Source organism: Podarcis bocagei (assembly GCF_964188305.1).
Source record: "Podarcis bocagei genome assembly, chromosome: 1".
In the NCBI taxonomy this organism is placed as follows: Eukaryota; Metazoa; Chordata; class Lepidosauria; order Squamata; family Lacertidae; genus Podarcis; species Podarcis bocagei.
This window is the reverse complement of record NC_138125.1, coordinates 17,523,173-17,540,190: the sequence shown is the minus strand read 5'-3', so window position 1 is coordinate 17,540,190 and position 17,018 is coordinate 17,523,173. Positions and strand designations below refer to the sequence as shown.

Genomic DNA, 17,018 nt, shown 5'->3' with positions numbered 1-17,018 from the left:
GGGATGTCCACACGGGGACCAGCTATAGAAGAAAGGGAACACAGCAGCCATGTGGCGGAAATCATCGACTCCAGGTGGAAGGGTGATCAGGTGGAGTATTTGGTAGCGTGGGAAGGGGAACCGGAGTCAGAAAACACCTGGGTAATGGCAGAGGATGTCAATGACGAGGTCTTAATAGAAACGTTCCATCAAAGGTTCCCAAGGAAACCTCAGCCTGTAGCGAGGTTCCGGAGGGAATACTTTGGCCCCACCGACGAGGAGGAGGAGTTGGAAGGATTCACGGACTCGGAGTTGGAAGGAGGAATAGACTCCGATGAGGAGGAGTACTTAGAGACCAGGAACAGCAACCGGTGGAGGGAAATGTTCGAGACGTCGGAAGATGAAGGAGGTTCTTTCCGGGGTTTTGCCTCCTCACCGCCCAGAGAGGAGGGAACGGGAGGGGGTGAAGGGGGCCCTGGAGGGGAGGTGGATGTCAGGGAACTGCCATCGGAAGGACAGGAGGTGGAAGGGCTCACAGAGGTTGGGAGAGACTCAGCAGCTGAAGAGGGTACCAGCAGGGGGAGAGGAGGAGCTCCGAGGGAAAGTGAGCAGGAGGGATGGCTCAGAGACACTTCCAGCGAAAACAGTGGGGAGGTTTCAGGACCTCCTATAGGGACACCCACTCCTCGCCGGAAACTGTCACGCCGAGAGTCCAGAAGAAGCGTTTCCGTTAAGGAGTTTTTATGTTGGAAGAGATTCCGTAAGCAACCACTGTCGGAATCTGCCAGCGACTGACGGAGCCATGTTTAAGGGGCTCCGTTACAGACAAGTGCGGGTTGCGATTTGGCACTTCTGCGCATGCGCAAAGCACGATTTAGCGTTTCTGCGCATGCACGACCACCGAAACCCAGAAGTAACCCATTCTGGTACTTCCGGGTTTCGGCGCATCTGTAACCTGAAAAAAACGCAATCTGAAGTGTCTGTAACCTGAGGTATGACTGTAAACACTTGGCCACTGCCCAAAGCCCTCGCTCCAATATCATATGTGGAATTGGGGGTAGGCTTTATTCCTGAAGCAGAGGAGGGGAATTCTATTTGCAAATGTTTTCCCCTCATTGTCCCTTCCCTTTGATGAATGCTTATGAGCATTCTCTCTCATGCTGAGCAGGTCCTGCTGCCTATAGCTGTGCTTTTTCTTTTCCTCAAGCATCACACACCACTTTGCAGGCTGCTCTCTAGCTTCCTGGCTGCCTGTGACTGTGATTCAGAGCGCTCGCTTCCTGAAATAGGATTTGTCTCGAACATTGTGTGAGTTGCTCCACAGATCGCTCTTCTCTGCAAGGAACGCTGAATTCAACCGGCTAGCGACTGCAGACCTGTGATGCGCATAAGAACGGCTTGAAGAAAAGCCTTGCATAATTTCCACCCAGACTATTTTTTAATGCTAGATATATTTATGGAGAGGCTATTCAAGGGGCAGCTTTTAAGTCCACTTGTAAGACTGTGCTAGAGACATAGAGGGGAAACTGTGCTGTGAGAAAACCACACAAACGCACAGTGAGCAGCACTAGTCCCAAAGCATTCCCATATAGACTTTTTTAGAATCCAGCACCCTGAAACAGCTAAAAAAAGCCAATGCAATTCTGGGCCGCATCAGTAGGAGTATAGCATCTAGATCAAGGGAAGTAATAGTGCCACTGTATTCTGCTCTGGTCAGACCTCACCTGGAGTACTGTGTCCAGTTCTGGGCACCACAGTTCAAGAAGGACACTGACAAACTGGAACGTGTCCAGAGGAGGGCAACCAAAATGGTCAAAGGCCTTATGAGAAACGGCTAAGGGAGCTGGGCATGTTTAGCCTGGAGAAGAGGAGGTTAAGGGGTGATATGATAGCCATGTTCAAATATATAAAAGGATGTCACATAGAGGAGGGAGAAAGGTTGTTTTCTGCTGCTCCAGAGAAGCGGACACGGAGCAATGGATCCAAACTACAAGAAAGAAGATTCCACCTAAACATTAGGAAGAACTTCCTGACAGTAAGAGCTGTTCGACAGTGGAATTTGCTGCCAAGGAGTGTGGTGGAGTCTCCTTCTTTGGAGGTCTTTAAGCAGAGGCTTGACAACCATATGTCAGGAGTGCTCTGATGGTGTTTCCTGCTTGGCAGGGGGTTGGACTCGATGGCCCTTGTGGTCTCTTCCAGCTCTATGATTCTATGATTCTATGAAACTTGAGATTCAAGAATGATGTCACATGGCCTGGTGATGCCCCAAAGTGATGGAGGAGTTTGGATTTGATATCCCGCTTTATCACTACCCTAAGGAGTCTCAAAGCGGCTAACAATCTCCTTTCCCTTCCTCCCCCACAACAAACACTCTGTGAGGTGAGTGAGGCTGAGAGACTTCAAAGAAGTGTGACTGGCCCAAGGTCACCCAGCAGCTGCATGTGGAGGAGCGGAGACGCGAACCTGGTTCACCAGATCCTGAGTCCACCACTCTTAACCACTACACCACACTGGCTCTTATGGTATGAGGTGGGGCCTGGTGATGTCACAGAGCTGTCAGCCCAGCAATAAAGGGGTGGAGTCTAGCAATAAAAAGGGGAAGCCAAAGGTGTGAGGTCCTCCTGAAATGGAAGATGGGACTAGATATTGAAAATGACTTTGAGGAGGCAGCGTAACTGGTGTCATGCCTCCATGAGTCCTTGCAGGAGGCACCAATGGCAATAAACAAGGTCAAGCTGGAGGGCATGTCTCCACTCTCAATGTACAGAGATAAAGTACAAAGAGACGCTTGAGAGGTGATTTGATAGCCATCTTCAGATATCTGAAGGGCTATCACATGGGAGATGGAACAAGCTTGTTTCCTCCTGCTCCAGGACCTGAACCAATGGATTCTGACTAAACATTAGGGAGTACTTTTTGACAGTAAGAGCGGTTTGACTAGGGTTCCCATATTTCAAAAAGTAAAAACCAGGACAGACACCCCTCCAAATGCCAGACGTATGGCAGCCCTATGTTTGACAGGTGGAATCTCCTTCATTGAATGGCCATCTGTCATGAATCCTTCAGCTGAGATTCCTGCATTGCAGAGGGGTGAACTAGATGACCCCCAGGGCCCCTTCCAACTCTTCAATTCTACTATTCTGTGATTCTTGGGTGGCAGTCTGTGGTTGCCACAGCGCAGCAGTCATGCAAACACTATGCAAAAGGATAGCTGTGCTCGTGGTGATGGCCACATGCAATCTACCCACTCTTCAAAACTTGCTATTGAATGAGCTCGTTTTTTAGATTTTGTCAACACCTCAACAAGTATGAGGCTTCGGAAGCTGAAGCAGCCCTGACAACGTCAATGGGAGAAGATGGATTTTGTGAAGTCTTGGCAGTCGTCAACAATTTGGGGGTGCCAGCATCCTGTTTGTCCATTCACGCTCTTTTTTATATATCTTGGATGCATGGATCTCTTTTGCTCTGGGAAGAAGCCCTTTTCAGGCATGTTAGGGACAAAACTGTGCATTGCGCACAAAGGCCTGAGGGAATAAATATATTTTCCAGAGCATTGGAAGCACATGACTGTCAGGCCCTTTCTGATTCCCAGGAATTAATTGATTGATTGATTGATTGATTGATTGCCGGCATCCCCTTCAGGTAGGCTGATCCCTAGTTGCTGAGAACTTTGCTAGTCGTGATCAAAAAACTTAAACCTGCCCTGGTAGCAAACTGACCCCATGACGCATGGCAGAGAAAGAGAGAGTGAGTGCAAATTTGCACATTGCCGCATCATTGCCAGCTGCACACTTCATCAGTGGTGTCAGTCCCTGGCAGTTATGTCTCCCTGCCACCCAGGAAGTAACCTGAAACTTGTCCTCATCTGCATCCATTGCTGAGCACTGTAAGGTCCCTGGGTTGTGGGTCATGACCCAGTCTTGCTCAAAATTACCCCCTGAAGCTACTATTGGCACAGAGAGGGAAGCTTCTAATTGGAGCCTTCTCCCTGGAGCTAATAGCAGTTTCAGCAAGAGAGGAATTATTTTGATGTGATCACAACATACAGGGAAAGTATTGACCCCTCTCCTCCCTGTGCTCACTGTCTATGACAGTGGTACCTCGGGTTACAGACACTTCAGGTTACAGACACTTCAGGTTACAGACACTTCAGGTTACAGACTCCGCTAACCCAGAAATAGTACATCGGGTAAAGAACTTTACTTTAGGATGAGAACAGAAATTGCGCCATGGCGGCAGCGGGAGGCCCCATTAGCTAAAGTGGTACCTCAGGTTAAAAAACAGTTTCAGGTTAAGAACGGACCTCCGGAACGAATTAAGTTCATAACCCGAGGTACCACTGTACAGTGGTACCTCAGGTTACATACACTTCATGTTGCATACGCTTCAGGGTACAGACTCCACTAACCCAGAAATAGTACCTCGGGTTAAGAACTTTGCTTCAGGATGAGAACAGAAATCATGCTCTGGCGGCACAGCAGCAGCAGGAGGCCGCATTAGCTAAAGTGATGCTTCAGGTTAAGAACAGTTTCAGGTTAAGAATGGACCTCCAGACCGAATTAAGTACGTAACCAGAGGTACCACTGTATTATTATTATTATTATTATTATTATTATTATTATTAACATGCACATTAGATACTTGCATGCAATTAACATCATGTGTAGTTTGGTCCTTGGTACTCATGAGATGTGCAAACTGTAGTGTCAGCACAACCCATGGCACATGCAGACTCCCTCCACAGTGCAGAGATGGGTTGCTGGGGAGGCCAGAGTCACAATGCTAGCTTTCCAGCAGGTGTGTCACTGCTGCTGTCCAGGAAGAGGGTGGGTGAGACAGCAGGGAGGTCACCAAACTCTATTTGGCTTTTGAAAGGGAACTGCAATAGCAGGGACCCTTGTGTTGTAAGACTTGTTATGTGAGGACCTTACCACCCCATCCCTTTCAGAATTTATCTTTGAGGAGGGGGTGGTAAATGAAGGACTAATTTAATGAGGGGTTGTTGGATGTCTGATCCATCCGATACTTTTGGTTTCAGATTAATTCCAAATGGTAAAATCTATATGTTCCAGAATGTCCCAGGTGATACCAGTGAGTTCTCTGCAGTCTGTGCCCATCCTGGTCTACATCCCCATTGCTGCATCTTCCCATTTAACCTGGTTTGTCTGAGGCACCTAGGTCAATGGGAAGGGAACTGTAACTGTCATAATACCCAGATGATTCAGATATACATGATCAGGAGCATGCACCTTCATGCAAATTTTGAAACGGGACTGAAAATCATGATGGAGAAGTTAGAGCCTTAGATGCACATACCACAGAAAACACAGAATTATAAAACTAGCAATGTGGAGGCCATCTACTCCTTGCTCAATGTAGAACTTCCCTGGCATTGGCAGTTAGGCATTGGTAACAGTATTGTTATGTAAATGAGAGGGGGAGGATGCGCCATCACCTCCCCAGATATTGAAGGGTAGTCCGATATAGGATTCCGGGGGTGCGGCCCTGTCTGAAGCCTATGGAGGTGAGGGCCCAAGGCACGCCCCTGAGCAGTGACCCCGGGGGAGCTCCTAGTTAATGTGCATCACAGGACTCCCCCTACTGGTGATTAACCCTTCCCGGACTTCAAGCAGGCAGGCTGAAGCCGGATAGTCGGTTAGGACCAATGCCTAAGCCAATACAGCTCATTACCTGTAACCAATAAAGTTGTGGCCATTTTTAGCCCATTAACCTAAATAATGGTGTCATGTGTCTTTATTTTCACTGGGGGGAGGCGGGAACTCGCCACGCAAGCAGGATGCAACCACAGCATACCAACCAGTCCTCAATCAGATGTTTTGGATAGGTAGCATGGCCAATGGTCAAGGACGGTCAATGATGATTGGTCATGCTGGCTAGGGCTGATAGGAGTTGCAGTCCAAAACATCTGGAGAACATCAGGTTGGTGAGGACTGATGGCATCCTATTTTGTAGATGCTACGTTGAGCAGGAAACTGGAGTAGATGGTCCCAGCATGGCCAGTGGTCAAGGATGGTTAAGGATAGTCAGTGGTCCCAGCTTTATAAGTCTGTGTTTCTATAGTATATTAAACTAAGGCTATAAATTTCTTCACCAAAGGGATTAAATGTGAAAACATGTGCACAGACATGAAAGGCACAAACATTTCTTTGTGGGTGCTTATTGCCCAAGGATACAAGTACCGGTATCTTCAGCAAAGGAAACGTGAACACCTCCCAAGGTAGACTGTTCCATTTTTGAATAGCTCTTACAATTAGCAAGCTTCTCCTAAGTTTTAGCCTGAAGGTAAAGGTAAAGGGACCCTTGACCATTAGGTCCAGTCGTGACCGACTATGGGGTTGTGGCAGTCATCTCGCTTTATTGGTCGAGGGAGCCGGTGTACAGCTTCCAGGTCATGTGGCCAGCAGGACTAAGCCGCTTCTGGCGAACCAGAGCAGCGCACGGAAACGCCGTTTACCTTCCCGCCAGAGTGGTACCTATTTATCTACTTGCACTTTGATGTGCTTTCAAACTGCTAGGTTGGCAGGAGCAGGGACTGAGCAACAGGAGCTCACCCCATCACGGGGATTCGAACTGCCGACCTTCTGATCGGCAAGTCGTAGGCTCTGTGGTTTAACCTACAGTGCCACCCATTTCCCACCAAGTTTTAGCCTGCTTCCATACAATTTTCATCAACTGGTTCTTGTCCTATCCTCTGAACAACAGAGAACAAGTCTGTGAAGGTGCAGTGCAAAATTAATCAGAGAATGGTTCTCAGGAGGCCTTGATGTAAATCCATCTCTTTGACAAAGTGCTGAAAATGCTAGAATTGTTCGCAAACTCTGAAAGGTTCCATTCATTTTGGATCCCAGAATAATGAAGTAAATATGAAAGTATGTCTATTTGTTATTACAATAGATTTAAGTGCATTTCCCTTGAAATCCATCAGCAGTTCCACTCCTATTGCATCTGCAATATTTGATACATGCATACAGAGGCAGAGCAAGATCTTAAACCCAGCCATGAGAGATACAGCACGTTGGCTGGAAAAAAAATGTATATAAGTGGAAAGTGATTATTTAAAATCCATCCTTATGGGCGGATTATGGGAGGCACGCTTTTCATGAAAGAAAACCAGAGTACTGAGCAGAAGATGGGAATAAGCTAATGCAAACAAATGTGATCTTTCACAAGTACGCTCTGTCTTCCTTTTTCTATAATTAACTGTTCTTTTAGTTTGCAAGAGACTCGTTTTGTTAATCTAAAAGGGTAATTGCTTTTTACCCAAGCAATGTAGGTTTCAATCGCCACAATCTTGCACCCTCCCTCCCTGCATGTATGGAAAGCTTGGAGCTTATCGCAAAAAAAGGTAGTAGGATCTTTCTTGTCCCAAGAGTTAGGGCTGTGTCAGGGGCAGCATTCTAGAACAGTTAAGGAGCAATTGGGATAATAGCTCAGTGATTAGAGCATCTGCTTTGCACACAGGAGGTCCCAGGTTAAATCCCCAGCGTCTCCAGTTAGAGCTCGGAAAATCCAAGATCAGAGAACAAGCAAGAAGCACAAGACCCTCTGAAATGCGGGTAGACTTAGTTGCTCAAGCACAGTTCCTCTAAGACAGGAAGCTCTCTTATACTCCTTCCTGTCTTGTAGGAGCCAATGACCATTCTGGGTGGAGTCATCATGGAAAGTTATTCCCTGAGAAGCTACAAGGCTCACCATATATGGTAGTGCTCAACAGTTCCTGACATCAGCACATGGAATATAAAGGGGCATGAGGAAGAATGAGCTGTGAGTGATCCTAATGGGGTAACTGTGCCCCTGAAGGACCAGGTGCACAACCTGGAGTCATTTTGGACTCACAGCTGTCCATGGAGGCACAGGTCAATTCTGTATCCAGGGCTGCTGTCTACCAGTTCCACCTGGTACGCAGGCTGAGACCCTACCTGCCCGCAGACTGTCTTGCCAGAGTGGTGCATGCTCTAGTTATCTCCCACTTGGACTACTGCAATGCGCTCTACGTGGGGCTACCTTTGAAGGTGACTTGGAAACTGCAATTAATCCAGAGTGCGGCAGCTAGACTGGTGACTGGGAGCGGCCGCAGAGACCATATAACACCAGTCCTGAAAGATCTTCATTGGCTCCCAGTACGTTTCCGAGCACAATTCAAAGTGTTGGTGCGGACCTTTAAAGCCCTAAGTGGCCTTGGTCCTGTATACCTGAAGGAGCATCTCCACGCCCATCATCCAGCCTGGACACTGAGATCCAGCACCGAGAGCCTACTGGTGGTTCCCTCGCTGCAAGAAGTGAGGTTACAGGCAACCAGGCAGATGGTCTTCCCATTAGTGGCGCCTGCCTTGTGGAATACCCTCCCATCAGATGTCAAGGCAATAAACAACTATTTTAATTTTAAAAGACACCTGAAGGCGGCCCTGTTTAAGGAAGTTTTTAATGTATTGTTTTTGATATTTGGTTGGAAGCTGCACAGAGTGGCTGGGGAGACTCAGTCAGATAGTATATATCTATCTGGGGTATAAATAATAAATTATTATTATTATTATTATTACTAAGTGAGGTGCATAAGGGTTTCAGCTTGATGTAATTTCCTCCTTACGTCAAAGCTCTCCTAGTATAGCTGTACAGCCAGCACAACACCACTCTGACAGTAGAGTCATATCCAAGTTAGTAAACCAAGGTTAAGTCACAGTTATCCCTGTTTGGGTATAATGGGAAACTGTGGTTTAAACAAACCACTCTAGAAGTGCCCAAGTATATCCGTGAGGAGAAGAGGAGAGATGGCTGGAGGGGTGGGATGGGGGGAAGGAAAGCAAACAGGCTTCTCTCTGTCCTCACTGGTAGAATGAAGCACCACTGATGAGGGAGGGCTCACCATGCTTTCTCTTGACTTGATAACCATGGTTTATTAAGCTAATATTGCTACCTCTGAGCTCAGTCTATGTGTGAATAAACAGAGACGAATCTGACATCACCACAGGAAGGTCTATAGGTCAGGTATACAGCAGAGGGTTCCTTGTTCATCTCCAGGTGGAACTGGGAATGTCCCATGCCTGAAATCCTAGAGAGCCGCTTTTAGTGAGTGTAATGATAACCGAACTAGATGGACCAAAGGTCCCACTTGTTATAATGTTGCTTCCTATGTCCTTAAGTTCAGTACATTCAGAAAGTTGTATTACAACATTTCAGTCGCCCCAAACACTTTGCTGCAGACCTCCAAGGCTCCGTAAGTTCAACAACAACAACAAGAATTCAGAGGGGCACTCCTGTGAGAAACTGCTGAACTTGAATTTATTAGCAAATGTTATTCCATTGAATCTGGGCTCAAGTGAGGAAGATAGCACTATAATCTTATCACTCATGACTGCTGTTGTGAATGAGTCATTCCATTCATATCGTTTATGCATTTGGCCAATGCATATAAATGAGGTGTAACTACTGCGTGTCCTTTGCATTTCGTGGCCCTTTCTCTTGCTCCACTTTCGACAAACTTTTATATCTCTGCACATATGAATTGCATCCAGACTTCGGGTGCAACCCTAGCTCCTTGATGTTGTTGCCTGGGGAGGTTAGAAAACCAAACAGCCTCCTGTCCACCAGCCAGCCTCCACTGCCAGGGTAGCCCACCACGCAAGGAGGAGGGGGGCTTCACCATGCTGGAGACCCCATGGCAGGTATAAAGTTACTACTGGCTATTTTACCACTTGTGGTAGCCAGCAGAAAGCCCAAAATTGGGAATTTGGGAGTCGGGTGATAGAGGCTTTGGTTCTGCTGGATCAAAAATCTGGCATATCCCATAAGGGGCAGGGATTTTTATCTGTCACTATGTTCCATGACTCCTCAGCCTCCCTTAAGCTTTTGTAGTTGGAGTCAGTCAGGGCCCCAGTTGGAGTCAGTCAGTCTCCTCCCAGGCCAGGTGGGAAAGGGCCTGCAGGACAGGGAGCAGGTCTTCCAAGACTCATAGCCATAATCCCTTGTTGTGAAATTGATTCAAGGTGCTTTATGGGAATATTTCATACACACCCACACACCAAATGAAGATAGCACAGCTTATGCCACAATAAATTTGATAGGCTTTAAAATGCCACAGGACTCTTTCCTGGCTGCTTTGCTCCATTATCTGGAGTCATGCATGCAAGATGGGTTTCAGTGCATCATGCAAGAAGGACCTGGGATCCCTAGCACCCTTGGCAAGGAGCTGCATTGATGCCCCCACCCCGCCAATTAAAAATATATATCCATTTACTGCAATAGTCACATTATAAATTACTACATTTTATGTGACCCAAGTACTCAAATGTTCAGAGTGAGGGCGAGGCAAGGTTGAAGGGCAAAAACATTCACACACCTTTGTGCCGTGGCACAGGAATAACAACAACAACAACAACAACAACAACAACAACAACAACAACAACAACACATTTATTTATACCCGGCCCTCCCCGGCCAGAGCCAGGCTCAGGGTGCCTAACACCAGTAAAATTACAGTAAAATCGTAATAGGGGTAAAACCCCAATTTAAAATACAGGTTAAAATGCAATTTAAAATGCAGCCTTATTTTAAAAGTAGCCCATAGATCAAGACCATAAGGGGAGGGAAAAACATAAGGGTCAGACTGAGTCCAAACCAAAGGCCAGGCGGAACAGCTCTGTCTTGCAGACCCTGTGGAAAGATGTCAAGTCCCACAGGGCCCTAGTCTCTTGTGACAGACAGTTCCACCAAGTCGGGCCAGTACTGAAAAGGCCCTGGCCCTAGTTGAGACCAATCTAACCACCTTGCGACCTGGGACCTCCAAAATGTTGTCATTTGTGGAGCTTAAGGTCTTCTGCGGGGAATACCAGGAGAGGCGGTCCCATAGGTACATGGGTCCTAGGCCGCATAGGGCTTTAAAGGTCAAAACTAGCACCTTAAACCTGACCCTGTACACCACCAAGAGCTAGTGCAGTTGGTAAATCACTGGATGAATGTGATCCCGCGGCAAGGAAGGATGGAGAGCTTCTCCTGTGTTTGATCTCACTGCAGCAGCAGTGGTGCAGCACCACAAACATATGCGTCATATACTCCATAGTCTGATAGGTGATTTTAGCACATCACCGCCCCCTGGGTCTGAATCTCCAGAGGATGCCAGTTTTCACGAATGCTGAAAACTCCTCCAGTCACATGACAACTTTGCTTCTATGTCTCTGAACCATTGTCACAACTGAGCTCGTGCAGGGTATGTAAGGTTGCCTGAAATTGAAATGTTCGGCAGGACTATGTGTTATTAGTTATATTATGAAACACCAAATACAATACAGCCATTGCAAAGTTGAGCTTCCTGCATAGTAGCATTAGCCTGAGTTTATTGAAGACCTTGGAAATGTAAGCTTCAGGCAAGCTGCTAAGACCTTTTTATTTTGTCAGGCTTGTAGTGTGGGTTAAAGTTCTGTCTCCTGGTTTTTATCGCTGAGTTGTTTTATCACGCTCTTGGTTTTACTGTACGAAATTGATTTTAGAAATATGAACTGTTTTCAGTGCAGCTTGAAGACTTTTCCTGCATGTTATACTTACGTTTGTTTGTGAACTGTTTTATCGTATACTCATTTATTTTACTTGTTTTCTTTAATAAACTGCTTTGAGTTTATTTTGGAATACACACGGTTCAAAATTGTCACAGTGCCCACAATCTGGATTGCATTATTAAATTTTACATAGTAATCACCATTATTAGAATCAAATAAGAGAACATTTAATATCTATTTTGGAAAGTGGTTTGTCTATCTGTCCCTGTTCTCCTTAGGTTCCACTGCCTCTCAAGATATCGTCACCAAACTCAGCTGAAGGGTTCCTGATGTGAAGAACAACAACAACAAATCAATACATTTTGGAGCTCTAGTTTTTCATTTCCCAACATTTTTTGAGAAATGAAATTCCCACGGGGAGCTCCAGGAAGGGGCCAAAGTTGGAATTCTTGACCAAAGAGAAGGGGATCTACATTACTGAAGACATTGTGCGAATAAGTCCAGAAGTTCAGGGGCAGGAATTCCAAAGGAAACCCACATTTATCTATTCACAAAATACTACAGCACTGAAGCAGTCAGAATTCAGTAGAGAAATGTTTCTATTACAACTGTCCTCTGGATTCAGCACAGAGAACTGAGGCAGAAAATGATCAGGGAGCGAATTTAGTCCAAGCTGAACATTCAGCAACCCCATGAAATCGCCCATGAGAGAAAGGCGGTCGCTGCTGGACTTGTAACATGGCAGAGAGGGACTTTTACCATGTTAAAAGCAAAGTGGTTAAAGTTAATGCACAGGATGCATCTGCCTGTCAGCCGCTGCCCATCCCAGATGTATGCTATAGAGCTCACAACCCCACAAATTCTAATAGCAGCCCTCTGAAGTGTGAGGAGGGGTCACCTTTGTTCTTTTCTTTTTGCAGGACCATCCACTTGCTATTCAGGGTGCTGACCTGTAATGGAGCGTAGAGCTTTTCAGACGGAATTGCCTTCCGTCCAGAACCTTGCCTTAAGGCCATCTTTGACATGGTACAGACGGCCAAGGACACCTTGCCAAATTGCAGCAGCATGGATGCCTGGTGCTTTTATTAAATGACTGCATTTATAAACGTGAACAGGGGAAGAGGAGATGTTACACACAGGTCTTCTGCCCTCTCATGCTGCAGACTACGCACACACACACACCTCTTTCTTTCTTTTTAAAAAAATCTATAAGGCTTCTCTTGACTTCAAAGTGACTTAACATTTTTCTTCCCCTAAGGGCTCAGCTTGAGGTCATCAGTTTGTGAATGGGCCAGGATTATGCAACCAGGAAGCCAGTTTGCTTGGGCCTCCCCTGGGTTAAGTTCTTAAGGTCTCAGTTTAGCACCAGCTGGTGGGAGACAGGGGCAAGGGGAGGAAGCTGGCAATTGCATTCATTATTTCAAAAGCGAATTTTTAAAAGGGGAGTGCGAACGTTTTCTCTCATATTAATTGGCACCCCAGGGGGGGGGGAAGTAGCATGTGGATGATACTATGCAAGTGAAACTGTTTTTGCTGTCTCCAGAAAGTGAACCCTACATATATGAGGGGTCTTCTGAACACAGGAAGCTGCCTTATACTAAGGTAGACTGCCAGTCCAAAGAGCGTTTTACACAAATAGGTGTAGAGGTGGATTTATCCCCACTTATATTGCCCAAATTTCTTTACACTGAGATGCCAAGGACTGAAATTAGGATTTTGCGCATGTAAAGTCTTTGTATACGTACTTCCTCCACCCTTGCTGGCTCCCAGCACTCAGGGAAGGGGGATTTGAACCCATAGCTTCACAAGCACAGGTGGAGGGTAATGGAACCAAACTGAACCACTGCGCAAGACAAAAGAGAAGAGATTTTTTCAGAGGATTTTGTTGAAGATTTTCTTTCCCTCATCCTTCTGCAAAAAGAGGGGCAGTTTGCCAAATGCACTCCAAATATTGCCAACCAGTGTACATTTGTGTGTCGCCATTTTGCTCCTCATAATGTCCCAGGTATGATTCTAAGTCCTCGGCATTGTGGAAAACTGCAAAATGGCAGCCAGATCAACAGATGCCACTGCTGTTACTTTCAACAACAGGGTGGTGGTGAAACTCTTAAGAAAAAAAAGGAAGAAGCTCTGCTATTGCTGATAATGAGCTCTGTCCTTATGCCCTATTTTTGGCTCAGCTGCAGAACATAGAAAGCTGCCTTCCTCCAAGTCAGCCCATGGGTCCATCTAGCTCTGTATTGTCTACACGGACTGGCAGTGACCCCTCCAGGTTTTCAGGCAGGGGTCTTTTCCCAGTGATACTTGGATCAAACCTGTGACCTACTGCAGACCCTCCAAGTGTTCCTATTTTACAGGGATGGTCCCAGATTTACAGAAGCCATCCTTGTTTCTGATTTGATCCCAGATTGTCCTGCTTTTCCCTAGGACACCTGCATAATAATAATAATAATAATAATAATAATAATAATAATAATAATAATTTATTTGTACCCCACCCATCTGACTGGGTTTCCCCAGGCACTCTGGGTGGCTCCCAATAGAATATTAAAAGCACAACAAAACATCAGACATTAAAAACTTCCCTAAACAGGGCTGCCTCCAGATGTCTTCTAAAAGTCAGATAGTTGTTTATTTCCTTGACATCTGATGGGAGGGCATTCCACAGGGAGGGCGCCACCACCGAGAAGGCCCTCTGCCTGGTTCCCTGTAACTTCGCTTCTCACAGTGAGGGAACTGCCAGAAGGCCTTCGGAGCTGGACCTCAGCGTCCGGGCTGAACGATGGGGGTGGCCCCTTCAGGTATACTCAAAGAATTGTTGGAGGGTATGGAGTTATGTGACCCCCAAGTCACTGAGATAAGTAACTATACAACCTTTAGAAGACATCTGAAGGCAGCCCTGTATAGGGAAGCTTTTGTAATTAAAAAAAAATGTTTTTATATATGCTGAAAGCTGTCCAGATGATGATGATGATAGAATACAATGTCCCTATTTTCATTGGAGGGTATGCTACTGCAGATGCTCCACCACTGAACTACGGCCCCCTCCCCCAAACCCATGAGAAACATGCCAAATAAAGTGGTTTTGGGTTGGCTCACCATGCTTGAACTTCGAGGCAAGGAGGCGGATTTCCTAGCAGGCATTCCATCCCTTTGCAAAATGATGGTTTCTCCCGGCAGGACAGGCCTGACTTCGCATGAAATCCCATCGCCGTATCTCTCATGGGGAGGGCCTGTATCCAAAGACAAGGACTTCTCCAGCTTGCGCAACCGCGCTCTAGCCACCAGGTCATCGCTCCTCAAGCTCTCCAGGTCCGTCTCTTGGTGTGACTTCCGGGCCACAGCATCGGCTTTCCAGCCCTCGGGGGTCTTCTTCTTCATCCGCAAGTCATCCAGGCTTCTGCCGCCCGAGCCCAGGCTACTCTTCAGCTTGGCGGCCCGGAAAGCTCTCAGACTCACAGGGTCAAGCACCCTGAACGTGACCTCGTTCAGGAACTGTGAGAACTTGAGCTTGGCCTCGATCTTCTCTTCCACGACAGACAAGGAGCTTGACGAGCCTTGGCTCAGTGCGCTGAGGTCAGAGGCCGATGAGCTGCTTCTCTTCTGCACCTTCCGCCTCTGCAGCTTCTGGCTGGTGTTCCCTGCTTTGGCTGGGTAGAGTGAAGCGTGCTCCAGACCATGAATGTTCTCACCCCATTTCTGGTTGTGTTTCAATCGATGGGATTGATAACCTTCATCCTTATTTTTGCTTTTAACAAAGCTTTTAGCCTCTGACCTTCCGCCACTTTGGAGCTCAAAGCTGTCCTCGCTGGAGCTGCAGGGTTTGGAATAGCTCGCCATACCCAACATGCTCAAATGTCTGCTGTCTAGGCTGCTTCCAGCTTCAGAGGCACGGAGATAGGCAGCAGCACTGCAACATGGTCGTTCTTCAGCCATCCCCCTAGGCCCTTCTGGCTTGTGGAGTCTCCCGTGTGCCCCACTCTCTGCCTTGATGTGTGTTGGAGATCCTTTGGACAACAGCTCCATGGGATCTTTTCTTTTACGTATCAGAATGTTAACCTATTGCCAGCAAAATGGCATCTCCCTCTTCTTCATCATCCATGCAAAAGGGCTGTTTCCTTGGCAAAATACACCCCTGGTCCAGCTGCCACAGTTCACAATCCCTAGTCACACATATCCACCAAAATTAGATCAATAGCAAATTTGCATCATTTTAATTAGTTGTACCAATCAACTAAATCCATAGTACATGCAATCTCCCACCTCCTGCCCCGGTCCCTGCCACTGAGAAACGTGGGTTTCCATCGATCAAGACAAGCATTTGATATATTCCTGCCTGTTGAACTGTGAACTCATCCACATTGATGTGAATCAATTCACACTAAGTAAGCTCTGGGGCAGTAACATTGCAGGGCTTTTTTTAAATAAGTCAGATACTAAAGAAGGTCATATGATGGTATGAAATGCCCTGCTCTTTGTTAATGCAATCTGCTCTGTTATAAAACACACACACAAATCTATGAGGACCCATCAGGCCATGGAATAAGATGTTTAGGGGGATGATATGGTCCCCCTCCCCCATTGCAGCAGTGTCCATGCACAGAGGATTCCCCTTCAATGTACATGCAATGGGGGACATGCAAAGACACTGTTACCCATAATATTTCATGGAATGGGAAGTCACATCTAGTCAGTCCATCCTCTCCACCCAATGTTCTGGTGCTCTCGGGAAGACGTAACTTGCACTGAGTGGAGGAAGAGGTCTGATCACATGGGAGGCCCACAAAGACCTCACACTCTCTCTAATATTCTGATGTGTTGACTTTGTGTTTTCTCATCCCATAGGATCTACTGATCTTAAGGGAATCTTCCATATGTGGACACTGAACCCTGGGTGGGGCTTCGTTTTGCCTTTAGTTTCTGTGCGTTATTTATCATTTTTGTTGAAAACGTTGAGAATTATGATTATATTCACTGAAAGGATTCTTATTGCATTGGTTTAGAAACGCAAATGATGATCAGCTGTGAGTCGAACCAAAATTGCCCTTCCTGGACAGAGATAACTTGCTCACATCTTGTAAAAGTAAAAAAGCAAACTCTGTGGCACAATATTACCTAAAGACCCAAAACTCTTGAGAATTGCCAGGCAATGTCAACACCTGCTGATTTTATATGTATATGAGAACAGGTGGTATCCAACAGCTATGAATCCCTAATCAGTCAATTAACCTATCTCATTTACCACTTTTCTTGAAATTACAGTTTGATCTTTATGCTGTTGAATTGCCTTTCTTTCCCGCCCCTCACTGATGACTTCCTGGTGTTGCCTGTAATATGGTCAGGGTTCCTTTCCTTTCCAAACACTATCACACAGAAGAAGAAGCTGAAATGCTGTACAACTTCACAGGGGTCTGGGGAAGTTCACCACTCTGCATCAAAACGGTCTTGTGAAGGTTCTTCGGGATTTCTTACAAACTGCGTGCCCCAGGATCCCTTGCGACACAACGAGAGTATCTCCCTTGGCAAATC

The 17,018-nt window shown here is 46.4% G+C and overlaps 1 protein-coding gene across 1 annotated transcript in view; it reads right to left on the bottom strand.

Moving 5' to 3' along the window:
- BEGAIN (brain enriched guanylate kinase associated) overlaps positions 1 to 15,344 on the bottom strand; it is a 194,037-nt gene extending 178,693 nt beyond the window's left edge. The window contains exon 1 of the mRNA XM_081194994.1: positions 14,589 to 15,344. Coding sequence (XP_081051120.1) covers positions 14,589 to 15,338 — 750 coding nt within the window. The 5' untranslated portion in view covers positions 15,339 to 15,344. The remainder of the gene's footprint in view (positions 1 to 14,588) is intronic.
- Positions 15,345 to 17,018: the final 1,674 nt, after the last annotated feature.